Source organism: Desmodus rotundus, chromosome 3 (assembly GCF_022682495.2).
Source record: "Desmodus rotundus isolate HL8 chromosome 3, HLdesRot8A.1, whole genome shotgun sequence".
In the NCBI taxonomy this organism is placed as follows: domain Eukaryota; kingdom Metazoa; phylum Chordata; class Mammalia; order Chiroptera; family Phyllostomidae; genus Desmodus; species Desmodus rotundus.
The window spans coordinates 142,798,120-142,811,664 of NC_071389.1; the positions used below are offsets into that span (position 1 = coordinate 142,798,120).

Sequence of the window (13,545 nt, forward strand, 5' to 3'; positions counted from 1 at the left end):
AAAGTTCTCCTTTAGCCCAGTCCTGTGTAAATATGCCTGCACATCAGAATTACCCGAGGAGCTTTTACAAAGTACTAACTCTTAAACCCCATCCCAGGCCGACTGCATCAGAAACTCCGAGGGAAGGCAGGAGTCCACTCCAATGAAGAACCCCAGGTGATTGCAACGGGACTCCAGAAGCAGCGTCTGGGGACCCCGGATGTGAGTGCTAAGGGTGGCTGGGGAGGCGACAGACGCACCATGAAGTAGAACTGCTCGGTCTCCTGCTGGTTTGCTCTTCTCTTGGCGATGCTGGGCTTACTCAGGTAGGTCTCGGAGACGGTGGACTTCACGGATTCTGTGGAGCGACTGTGCTGGAAACACTCAGAGACGTCATAGTCTTCGATGGTGACCATGTCTTGTATCGTCTGCAAGGTGGCTTCGGTCGTTTTCTTAACCTGGGAACAGGCACATATTTCTCACACTAGTGCGCATTTTGCACATCCCCCAAGCATGCAGTGAGAATCCATTCTGTCAGGCGGAGACGAGAGAGACAGGTAAACAATATCCCACGTCACGAGCATTAAAAAAGGGCCTTCTTCAAAATTATCCGAAGGAGGACACCACGTTATATTTGAGTCCTTATAAATCTCATGTATCACTGGGTGCTCTCTCAATTACATTTTTTAAAAGATTTTATTTATTTTGAGTATCTTATTTATATATTTTTAGAGAGAAGGGAAGAGAGGGAGAAAGAGAGGGAGAGAAACATCCATCGGTTGCCTCTCCTACGTACCCTGACCAAACCCCCAAGCCAGGCATGTGTCTGACTGGGAATCGAACTGGCGACCTTTAGCTCTGTGTACGACGCCCAACCCACTGAGCCGCACTGCTCAGGGCAGCCTCTTATTTTAATGTAATAAGTTACTGCTCTTTTCCTTTATGAGTGCTTTTTGTGTTATTAAAGAAATATTTTTCCTATCTCATGGCAATAAAGATAGTGTCCTACACCATCTTCTAGGAGCTGGTTAACTCACCTCCCACATTTATTTTCCACAGTTAGGCTGTACTCCACTTTGCTTACCAAAGTCTAATGTAAACTGATAACATTACCCTTTTCCCAGACAGTGTACAGTTTAGAACACCTATCTCCATTGACTTCTCCTGAATTACATGCTATTTTTATAAGTATTATTACATGCAAATATTTGTGTATATTTAGATAAGACAATATAGTTAATGTTTTACACACACATAAATGTTGTTACATATAGTCAGTACTCATTTAGCTTTATCCATATATTTTACATTTTTTGATCCTACTCCTTATAATTTTAAGAGCACCCTTCCTTTAGAAATTCATTCTAGCATGAGTCTGCGGTATTGAACTGTTTTTACTCATGTGACATTATGTTTTATTTCACCTTCATTTATGAAATATATTTTTCCTAGTTGGCAGTTATTTACTTTCAATACATTAAACATATCACTGTACTTTCTTGTGGCTTGTTCCTGATAAATGAGAAGTTTGCTGCCAATCTATCACTATTTTGAATGAACTTTGTTTTCTTTCTCCACCTGCTTTTAAAGTTTTCTAGTTTCACACCATGAGGTTTCTATGTAATAATTAAAAAAAAAATCTACCTGGAACTTGCGGGGGGGCTTCTCGAATTGTGTGATGTTTTCCATAATCTCTGATAAACTTGCAGGCTTTATCTTTACAAATATTGTCTCTGCTTTCTTTTTTATCACTTTTCACTCTGGGTGTTTACTTAGTATGCTAAATATCAGTGTATTCTCTATATTGCTTACCCTTCTCTTCACATTTCTACCTTTTGTTTTTCATGCTGCATTTTATTTTCTTCGGGCTTGTCTTCCATGTTGATAATTCACTCTTCAGCTGTATCTAATCTGCTGTTAAAACCATTCACTGATTTATTAATTTGGATTATTGTATTTCTCAGTTTTAAAATTTCTATGTGTTTCACTTTCAAATGTGTTATTTCACAGTCAGCAGCTCTTTTATAGTTTGTTTCTAAAAATCCCAATATTTGGAGTTTCTATAGTTACCCTATTTTGCTGTGTTTAACGTGCTCCCGTGTACAGTGCACACCCGCCTAGTTGTGTGCATTGTACACAGGAGTATCCTACCATTACCACACACATGGTAAGTACTCATTACACCCATGTATAATGCACATCCTTATCTTTCCCTCAAAACCTTGGGCAACAAAATGTACACTATATATGGCAAAGTACGGTATGCCTGTTGTCTCATGTTGCTTCTGGCTATCCTGTGTTCTTGTCTCCTCATGTGCCTAGTTATCTTTGCTTTGTAGAATTATTTGAAGTCTAGAGTGAGCTTATCATCCTCCAGAAAGAATGTTTGTTTATTTTTCCAAACCATTAGGGCTATTCATAGTTCGGAATCATCAGATTTTATTTCTGATTAAAATATCAGATGCTCTTCTCTTTATAAACACATGGTTCCCTGTGTCACGGGCTTCAGGCTTGGCCATGCACCTTGTCCTGGATAGTGAAATGTGAAGAAATCAGCTGAGTGACTCAGTCCATTATTGTAGGAAGCAGACATATAAAGATCATTTAAACGAAACCATATAGCAAGTTATTAAAGTCATGATTATATATTTATTGGCTAAATGAAAAGAATCACCACCCTGGAGGTGACATCAGCAAGGTGGCAAAATAGGATGTCCCCTGCTCATCTCTTCCCACAGCAACAAAAATATGGCAGCCATTCATGGACGAAAGTGCATCTGTGGGAGCTCTGGGATCCAGGCAGGAGCTTGCAAAACCTGGTGGAGTCCAAGACTGGGAAGGGCTGATTTGAGGAAGCACGCCTGTGCCCAGGTGGCAGGCTTGCCAACAGTGGTCCTTTTACAGGCCCAGAAACAGCCCTGTCCCCCTGTGGGCTCAGCTACAGTTCTGTTTGGCCTTGGTCCTGCCACGGACTCCATCCACCAAGGGACCCAAGAGGAGTCCCATCCACTTGGGTCTTAGGTAAGAGGACTGCTGACCTTGACACAGTTCTAGTCCTTCTTAGCCCTGGTCTGGGAGTGTTCTCCTCTGCCCAGGGACTTGCCAGCAGGCACACTTGTGCATGCTCCTGGAGGCAGACCTGTTGACTCTGGTCCAAGGGCAGATCTTGAAGTTGTGCTGTAACTCTGCTCTCGCCCCTCCCAGCTGTAGTCCAGTAGTCCTGCTCACCTAAGGGTCTGACAGGAGGCATGCCCAGCCATGCTTCCAGAAGAAGGCCCACCAATCTTGCTCTGACCGTAGATCTTGCAGTAGCTCCATAGCTTGGCTCCAGACAAGCTCAGCTGCAGTCCAGAAGCAGTTCTCTTGAAGAGGTACCAGGCAGAGATATGTATGTCTGTGCCCTGGACACAGGCCTGCCAACTTTGGTCCATTTGTGGATAATAAAGCAGCCCTGTAACTTGATTCCAATACTTCTTGGCAGTGACCCATGAGCAGTCATGCCTGCGTGGGGACACAACAAAAGGCAAGCCCATTCGTACTCCTAGTGGCAGGCCCACCAACCTTGGTCCAACGTTGGATCATGAAGCATCCCTGTAACCTGGCTCCAGTCCATCAACACACGCTCAGCTGCGGTCTGAGGCCAGTGCTGCATGCCAGGGTCATGTCCAGTGGCCTGGCAGGTGCCACACCTGTTTGAGAACCTAGTAATACACCTGCTATTTGTGGGACCAACTGTGGACCCTGAAGTGGACTCCTGACCCAGCACCATACTAACCAACTAAAGTCTTGGAGGAAGTACCATTAGCCCAGGGACCAGGCAGGATCCACGCCCACCCAAGCCTTTGGTAACAGGCCCACCTATTGTAGACCCTACTGTGGACCCAGTATCTGCCAGGTAATTTCTTGTCATCGTCAACACCACTGTTCTTCTTTTCTCAGTTCCTCCTCAGAACAAGAGTGTTACATTACAGTTAGGTTTAGAATGTCAGGAAAAATAAAAGATGTAGCAGAAAACACCAGACATGATGGTTGGGACTATGTATTATCCCATGGGATGCTCTTGACGAAGAGTAACACTAGCTTCTGACACACACAAGTCGTGTTAATAAGTCACAAGGGAGAAGATAATGAGGCAAACATGAAACAGCTAGCATGGAACTTGCAACGACTCTCCATTAGCTGCAGGAAAACGCAGTTGGGTTTAGCAGAAGGAGAGGCCAGAAGCGTGAAAAGGGATGACAAACAACCCGGAGAACGTACTGCACTGGGGGCATGCCCGGGTGGCGAGGACCCGGAGATAACGATCGAGGCAAATGATTGGGAAAGGTGACTTCTGCTGGCTTCTGTGGATGGGTTTTTGCCTTTTTTCTCCCAGGACACTGCAATCATTGGAGAAAACAAGAAAGTTGTCTCAGTGGTTGTTTCATTCTCCAAACAAACTATTAGATTTCTAGGGCTGCCGTAACAAGGTCCCACAGGCTGGTTGGCCAAAACAACAAAGGTTTATTGCCTCACAGTTCTGGAGGCCAGAAGTCTGAGATCAAGGTTCCTTCTGAGTGCTGTGAGGGGGAATCTGTTCCAAGACTACCTCCTTCGCTTGCGGATGGCCATTTCTAGGTCTCTTCCCATTGTCTTCTGTGTTTCTGTGTCCAAATGTTCCTTTTTATACAGACACGGTTTTATTGGATTAGGGGCCACTCTAAAGACCTGTCTTCAGATAAGGTCATATTATGAATTAGGCTAATTAATCACAGCATTTATCCAATCTCTCTGTGTGTGCATGTGTGTATGGTCCCCTTCTGCTAATTTGTAACACATCTGGAATGACACAGTGCTGTAACCAACATGCACCCAAGGTCGGTGATGGGAAGCAGTAAGTAGATAAGTGAGGAGGGAAGGCAGTCCTGGGGGTCGCCTGCACAAGGGGCCTGATGGGTGTTAAGGACGAGTGGGCCTGCACCACGCATGTGAACGTGATCTTTTGGGGAACCCAACTGAACACATACCACATTATTTTATAGCAGTGATTTTCAACCGTATTCATCTCATGGTGCACATAAACTAATTATTAAAATTCTGTGGTGTACCCCCCAAAAAAAGGCATAATTTTGATTCATTCACACTGGATGGATATCGTTGTGTTGGTTGTCGTCATTTTTTTATTTGACAATCTATAGGAAAAGAGGTCAGTGCCCCTGACTAAATAGTTAGCTATTTGCATGTTTTAAAAATTCTTGCAGCACGCAGGTTGAACGTTGCTGTCTTACAGCATTGTGTCCTGCACCACGCGTGTGGTGCAGGCCCACTTGTCCTTTGACACCCATCAGGCCACTTGTGCAGGCGACCCCAGGACTGCCTTCCCTCCTCACTTATCTACTTACTGCTTCCCATCACTGACCTTGGGTGCATGTCGGTTACAGCACTGTGTCATTCCAGATGTGTTACAAATTAGCAGAAGGGGACCATACACACATGCACACACAGAGAGATTGGATAAATGCTGTAATTAATTAGCTGAGGATGCAGACGCCTCTAGGCAGCACAGGCCATAGCAGGCAGGATCAGAGTCAGAGCTCCTTGCCATGGCCCCCCCTCACTTCTGGTACCCAACAGGGGGTACAGATGCTAGTGACCCTGTCTATGCTGGCCAAGGTGTTACCCGACCTGGAAAAACAGTCCATTTGGGGGAGGGGTCTACCATCTTTCCAGAGGAATTCACACTCATCATCTATGTACTTGCACTTAAGGGGATGTTTATAAACACCAAGCTTTCCTGATTTTCGAACATCATTCATTCTCAGCAACAATATACCTTAATCCAGTGATCATTGCCCACGGCTCTCTGAACAACATCCTGCCGTCCGCTGTGTCTCACAAAGCTTGTTGTCCTCCAACTCTGACTTAATGACCCACCTGAATGGATGTGATACTGAATGCGGTCCAAGGAGCATGAAGCCAATGGTTGTGACAAATGGTTCTCATAAGCACCTACCACACTGTTTAGAGGACTATGTTTTCCATTAATCAGGGGAGCAACTTGAGGTCAGGGGCAGCCTGTAAATCTTTATATCTCTAGTCACTAGCACAGTGCCTGGAACACAGCAGGCTACCCAAAAAGTTCACTGAAGGAATGGCGGAAGTTGAAATCCTCCTCCTTTCAAATCCACAGATGCCAAAGAAGTGTCCGGCACACACCAACAATGTGTGGTTTCTTTGCTGACAGTCCTCGTGGTCTCTGCCATCTTCTTTGGGGGTACCTTACCTCATGACTCACATTTAGAGCTTTTCTAGAACCTCTCCTCATTCTGCCTGATATCCTTCTGGATCAAGGCCCTCCCTTCAGTGAGTTAAAGCTCAGTTGAAAAACGATACATACCTATAGTACTTATGCACGTTGCTTCTAAAAATATGTGTTTTCAGTGAAAGGCAGTTGATCCTGTTTTCAGTTTTGGCCAAGATGACGCCATCATTTAAGGAATGAGTGGCAGTTACCTTGTACTTCGGCTTTTCCCGCTCCCCTCATCAGCAGAAGGTTGCAGGCGAGTAAGAAATACTTAAATAAGTAAAAATGAAGTAAAAGCCACAGAAACCATCAGAGACAGCAATTATAAGTTGGTGGTTATCAAGCCCCACATCTTATACCAAGTCTTAAAAGAATTTGACAACTGTCCATAAGGGGCTGATCACTCACTGATTTACATGACTTGAGACTTTACAGCAGCCACTGGTAGGTACTACAGGAAAATTGGAAGGGAAATGTAATTTTTCTATGGTATAACCAAAATATCTCTTACTTTCATCAATTACCCATGCCATAAAAATGGTACCAAGTGTTTGTCTAAAATCTTGTTCATCATTGTTGAAAATATCCTGTGTAAGGAATGCATTTTTGGAACAGTCTGTGAAATACTCCCTAGTAAACTGTTGGGGGAAGATTTTAAGTGATGCTAGGAAAATTTACTTGGGGCTCTCAGTTCATTAAATCTTGTTGCAAATTAATTGAGGAATCACAGGCTTCTGTCTTTTCCATTCCTTTCAGGGGGATAAATCTATAATGTAAGAGGGACTTGTTTTATATGTGAGATTTTAGTCACAGCACAGAAGTGACATGCTTATAAAACTCTATTTTCTGGACCAAATATTGGGACAAATGGTCTGAAAATGGGACAAGCTACTTAAAACTAAGACTGTGCTAAAAAATTGAAAGGCATAATTCCTCTAGTTATGCAGTTCATTTTCCTTTTCCTTGGCTGTGTAGAGTAAAGGAAGGAAAGAGGAACCTGAGAAAAGGGTTCAGGGAGTCACTCCAGAGGCCAGCTTTGGAAGAAACAAGAGGGATGACTTCTAAACTGAAATCCCTATGACAGAGGTGAAGAGTAAACTGTAAGAAAATGGACAAGACTGTGTAACATTAGCTTGGAAAAAGTTTGGAAAATGTTTATAGGTAGAAATGATCATTTAGACTTAGGTTGCTTTTAAAGTGCTGTCTTTCAAAGTGATGTTTATTAATGTTTCACATGAAAAGTTATTCTTTGAAGTAAGGAAAAGAACATGAAAAAAGCTGGGAATAAGTTGTGTGGAAAGCAGGCCCTGATCTATTTCTAGGTGCACAACACCTGGTGGACACTAGTGTTTGTTGACTGGCTGACTGACTGGAAGTGGGAATTGCAAGAGTGAGGTACCAGTGATGCAAGTTTGCAGCAGAATGAAACAGAAAGCTCATTTTAAAAGGTTCAGCAGGCAAATGGAAAGTTGTAAAGTGAAAATGAACGTCACAATCTATTATGAATCTGCAACCACCACAAATTTAATCAAGCCGTTCTCAAATCTTTCTTTCAACTTTTACTATTTATGAGTATACTGAGGTCATTTCACAAATGCTACTGCTTTCTATTCTTTAAGGCAGGTGCTACAAACTCAAATATCTTCAAAGGCCAAGGGAGTAATGAAAATGATGCAAGTGGGTTGAGCGGGGAGCATGGCAAAAAGGCAGCAAACGCGCTGTGTCTAAGGAAGCATCTATTGCTCAGCTCAAGCAGGCTATCATCCTGCAGAAATGTAGGTCTAGTATAACAAGACTTTCTAATTTTTTAGAAGCTAGAAATCAATATTTTTATTTAGCATTTTCAATTTTTAAATAACAACTAATTTTTTAAAAATCAAGCACTGTAAAGCAAACAAAGTTAATATAACCAAAGGGCTCTTAGCATAGAAACCCTTCGAAGCAGGCTTCCTACAGCTTCAAATGGTTCCCATTACTTGTCGTTGTGTAAGATTTGGTGAAAAGGTTCAGGGACTTACCGAACTGCACTGTCCATTCTTTTGTAAATTTGGATGAAATTCTCTCAACTTTGATCTTTTTACAGCAGTCAAAATTATTTGTAGGTAACTGAGCCCCTGCTAGTACAATTTGGACTTTATGAGTGTGCATATTTTTGTGCAGAGGCAAAGAGTTATATAGAATTATACATGCTTCTTTACTGGTATTGAATATATTTTGGCTTGATACCTATGTGTCAATTTTCTGTCCTATTATGGGAGGTTGAGAGGCGAGTTCTTCATTTACAGTAAAGTGCTACACAGGACTCCAAATCAGCAATGGCTGCTATGTTGTTCCCAAGTTATAGCTCTTATATCTCACATTGTATAAATGACTTCTTACAGTCTGGTTCTTATGCTAGACAGATACTAACTTATTCACCTCTCTACTCTCCGTACCTGGCAAAATATGTGGAATGTAGGAGTTGCTCGACAAATAGGTACTGTACGATACCGAACTGAACTGACCCACAGTATCCAATTTCCTTAGGTGGGCTCTCCAGGCCTCTTATCACTGACTTCAGCTTCACCCACAGCTCATCCCCAAGGAGAACCTGGGTGATAACCAAACTGCTCTGGGAAAGCAAGGTTCTCCCAGAGTACCTTGAAATATGTTGAAACATGTTCCTCCTTCTATATACCTACGGAAATCTACTGACTGTCAAAAATATAATATTTTCCAAAAATCCAATTTAAATATTATTTTCATTGGGAATCCCATTCCACTACAGTGCATCTGTTCCATACAACAAATCATAAACCAGCAGTCATGCTCACAGGAACTATCAGGACAGACCAATTCATTTGTGTCTACAGTAAATTTTTACAAATTAACCCTCAGGAAGTGCTGCCTGCCTCATCAGTTTATATGGGCAGTGGGCTTCTCCAAATTTATGCCCAAAGGGACATACATAAAATGTTACATACTCAGAGAGGTCTGTGGAGGCCAGAGAGGTAACATAAATGCACAAGTCCAATGTAAGGAAGTCAGGAACTGAACGACTATGGCAAGGGAATTTAAATAGTCCGGCTCTCCCCTTCATGGGGCAATGCAGGCCCAGAGTCGCCGTCTGCCCTGTTTTTAATAGGCCAGAACTGCAGGAGCCAAATGAAACAGGTCTGTGGGCTGCCAGTATTGACTTTGTGTATAACACACTATTTTCCTAGAGTTTGGAGAATTTTTCCAATTAGAACAGCAGGAAGACTTGCATTAAAAAAAAAAAAAAGTAGAAGTCACACACAAACTGTAAGTTCAGTAGGACCCAGTAACTGTATTAGATGAATGTTTTGCAATGCCTTGCTCAAACCCTCATGCCTCAACTCTGGAACACTTGAAGGAGAGTGACAGCCTTCCTTTGGAAAGGCTCATTTGTGGGGCTTTACACAGAGATCCAAGTCCTAATCCCACTGGTTACATCTTAAATACACATGTTTGAATAAGGGGTGGCTTGGTTCTTCTGAAAAGAATGGAAGCCAGAAAGCTGCAATGGGTTTTGACCAAACTATACTGGTCTTCAAACACATCAGTCTTTTTAAATACTAATACACACACATTCACATAGCTCAAAACGTCCCAGTGGGAGTGAAATAAAGGAGAGCACTAAAGTGAATTTTGATAAAATTCATTGTTTTTTTTTTTCTGTTCCACGTTCTTTACTTTGGGGAATTGTCTCTAGAAATAGATATTTCTGTTGGGGCTGTCAATCAAAGGGCTCTATGGGTGGGTACAGTATCTAGGCTGACCAATGAGAGAATCCCATTTCTTGGATGTAAGGGCTGGTGCAGAAGTATGCATGACAAGTCAGGCCAATGATCCTCTTTCAGAGAGAGAAGTGCTGGAATGGGTGAGGAGGCAAGCCATAGGTACCAAGTAGTCCTGGCTCTCCCAATACGCGGCAGCGGGGAGGAAACTCCTACCCCCACACCTGAAGGTATCACTTCAAAGTGATGAAAACAGAGATTCTTGATAATATCATCTGAACACAGATTTAATTATGACTGCAGCTACTGAAACCTGATCAATAAGTAAACTTCCAACACATAAATTTGATTTGGGTCCCTATAAATTATAACTGAGAGCCATGATAATGCAAGAAACATTTGTGATTCATATTTTTATTAGGAGAACATAGATCCAATTAAATTCATTTCAGAAAGAGGCAGCTGAATAGTATGACTGCTTTCTGGCTCATCATATATTTATAATTCACATTTTATGTTCTATACATTTAAATCCATTAATGTCAGCAAATAAACAGTTTCTATTTTCATTCAAGTACTATTTTAAAATGATTTTTGTACGAATTATATCAGTAATGCCTTGTTCAGTCCCAAAAACCTACAGAATACAAAAAGCATAAAAAGTACTAATTTCAAAAGTTATGATTAAATGAACACACCCATCAAAGTTTCCGTGCCACACATTATTGTATATTCTTGGACACAAATGTTGAATTTGATAACCTATCGGAGCAGTTTTTAGTGTGAACTATCGATTCCATGTGTATGCAGTGAATCCCTGGCAAAGTACTCATCTATGGTAGAATACAGAATCTGCATTTATCCTCTACAAAGAGTGTTTTAGGAGCCCTGATTTAGCTGAAAATGCATGATGAAGTGATTGCATTTAGAATGTTAAATATGCCTGGTTGTGTGAAAATGTCTTCCAGTTGACATTAGAATTACTCGTGGGGCAGAAAGCATGCTCACCTCCTCATTCTCGATTTTGAGAGTGGCCAGTCGGGACTGCAGCTGCTGGTACCTGAGCATGAGCTCCGCCTGGACCGGCTGCTGAGCGCTGACCTGACACACCTGACGGGGAATCAGAAGCCATAGTTACAGCAGGGAACCACCAAGCCAGCCTCCAAAGGATGGCTCTCCTATTTAAATGCTGCATGAATCACGCCGATCCCAAGATTTCCAATTACATATCTACTTTTAATAGCCTTCTCAAAACCTCAGCTTTAAATATGAACTGGTTACGTAAGTGGGAAGAGCAGAATGCAGCTGCACGGCCTGGATATGACTGGAAAGAGAGCAGCTGCAGGAGCATCGTTCTAAGAATGAGGCAGTTGCTGGAGACGGAGCTCTGATGCTAACGTCTCACTCGTGGAATTCTTAATGACTATCAGGCAGACGACAGAGGGTGAAGCATGGTCCAAATGGAACATCCGGGCACAACAGGGCAGGCAGCAGAGCCTGCTGCTTATAGTCAGCTGGGTGACTGTGGTAAGTTACCAAACCTCAGTTTTCTAATCTATAAAATGGGCATAATAAGAGTTTCTGTGCCACAAGGTTGTTGTAGGAATGAAATGAGATAATGCACACAAATCCCTTAGAACACTGCCTGGAACAGTGAAACCTCAAAAAACCGTGAATAGCCATTCTCAACATCTTTCGACCACGGCTTGCCTCGCCAATGCCAGGCAAACAACGTGAGTCACCCTGCACTTCAAGAGGCCACTTATTTTACACTTTGTCAGAGAGATATTTTGGCCATGTTCTCAATTATAAATAAGGTCAAATTAGAATGTTTTAATTATATTAAAATTATGCCAGAAACAATTCCTTCTTTTCTTTCTTGTCATAGAAATACTCTCGGCAGATGAAGATTTCTTTTATGGGGTCTCCAAAACATCAGAGATTATTGCTCCCTGGCGATGCTGGCCATTAAAAAAAATAAAAAAGGCAATAGACTTACTTTATTAAAATAATATTAATTAAAAAAAGGTAAAAACTATTAACCCAATTGAAGTCACCTGTCTGTGATATTTTGTCATTGTACAGGCTGGGGTAAAAGTAGGTTTACAGTTGTTCACATGGACAATAATACAATAATTAATAAAATATATCACAAGAATAAACTGTGTTTCACGTACTCACAACTGTAAACCTACTTTCCCCCCACCCTGCATGTTTGACATACCCATAGTTGAGAAATTAAAAGAACAACCCCTTGGAGAAACAAGTCCAGGTAGCATAAGCCAGTTGCCTGTCAAATTCATGTGCTATTGTTATAAAAAATGGTTACCATTTCTAACTGAGTATTTCACTCCATCAAATCAAGCAAAAATAAGATTAGATCAGAAATGAGCAGGTACGAACATATATATCTTACAAGTCTTCACATTAGGTGTTTCAGAAAAAATTACGGCATTAAAAAAATCCGCCTTGGGTAGTATAATTACATCAATTTTAAAAAACATACTGTCACTATGATAAGCTAAAATTGGATTTTTAATGCATGAATATTGTTTGCATGGCTGGGCCATCAAGTGTTATAGAGCATGCTCCATTAATTGGCTCTTCTTGTTTTCCCCAGTCCACAGACAGTAAAATATACCATTGTAACTCATAAATAGTTTCAATGGATTTTCTTCCCTTGAGAAAATAGGATGAAAAGTAAATTCATATAAAGAGATATCATTCCTAATGCTTACTTCACCAATTTGATGTCAAATGGAATGTTAAAAAATGTTTTGCAATTTTTCCCTCTTTCCCATTTTCTTGCCGTTTACAATTATTTTTCTTTATGGGGATCTTTAAAACAGGGTTACAAGAGGTCTTCAGATAGATTCCATGGGGCCAGCAAAATGTTTTGTTCTGAATTTAAATTAGAATATGTTGAGGTAGAGGGGAAGAAGTTTTCAACTAACCCAGGACAGTTCCGTGCTTACACCCAACTGAGCTGCACATAAACCTGTTTGGCCTGCGCAGGCATCCGATTATTTAATCCTTGCTTTAAAAGGTGGTATCAAAGGCTGATCTTACTAGTATGTGATCCCATGTGAAGGCAGGAGAGAAAACAACTGGGAATTCTTCCAAGTGTTGGTTACAGCAGGTGATGAGCAATGTTTAACTGAGGAGACAATTCGTTAGTTTTAAAATAATTACTGACCTCATCACCTAGGTGAGACTGAAACTCGAACTTCATTGGTGGACAGAAGGCAGCAGGGTACATCTCCATGAACCTCTGCTTATCACTCCTGGGCTCCAAATTGTCAACTGCATTTTCAATAATGTCTAAGCCTTCATGCCTGGAGGTTTCAAGGTTATACTCCGCAGAGAGATATGTTCTTAGGGCTCTGTTCAGACTGGCATGGTAGCCAAGATCACAACACTGGAAAATTAAAAGAATACATATGAAGGGATTGAGAAATACAGGTTGGTAGTTAGAAAACAGTCCCAAGGATGCAGAGGACAGCATAGGAAATATAGTCAATACTATTTCAATAACTAGCTATGGTG

General features: G+C 41.6%; 1 protein-coding gene across 3 annotated transcripts in view; it reads right to left on the minus strand.

The window, feature by feature from the left end:
* The window catches only part of SRGAP1 (SLIT-ROBO Rho GTPase activating protein 1), a 255,508-nt gene that overhangs the window by 57,349 nt on the left and 184,614 nt on the right, over nucleotides 1–13,545 (minus strand). For all 3 annotated transcript variants that reach the window (XM_024576286.4, XM_053921213.2, XM_053921214.2), the window contains exons 7-9: nucleotides 13,196–13,417; nucleotides 11,008–11,109; nucleotides 240–437 (exon numbers count right to left, since the gene is read on the minus strand). In XM_024576286.4, the coding sequence (XP_024432054.2) occupies nucleotides 240–437; nucleotides 11,008–11,109; nucleotides 13,196–13,417 (522 nt within the window). The remainder of the gene's footprint in view (nucleotides 1–239; nucleotides 438–11,007; nucleotides 11,110–13,195; nucleotides 13,418–13,545) is intronic.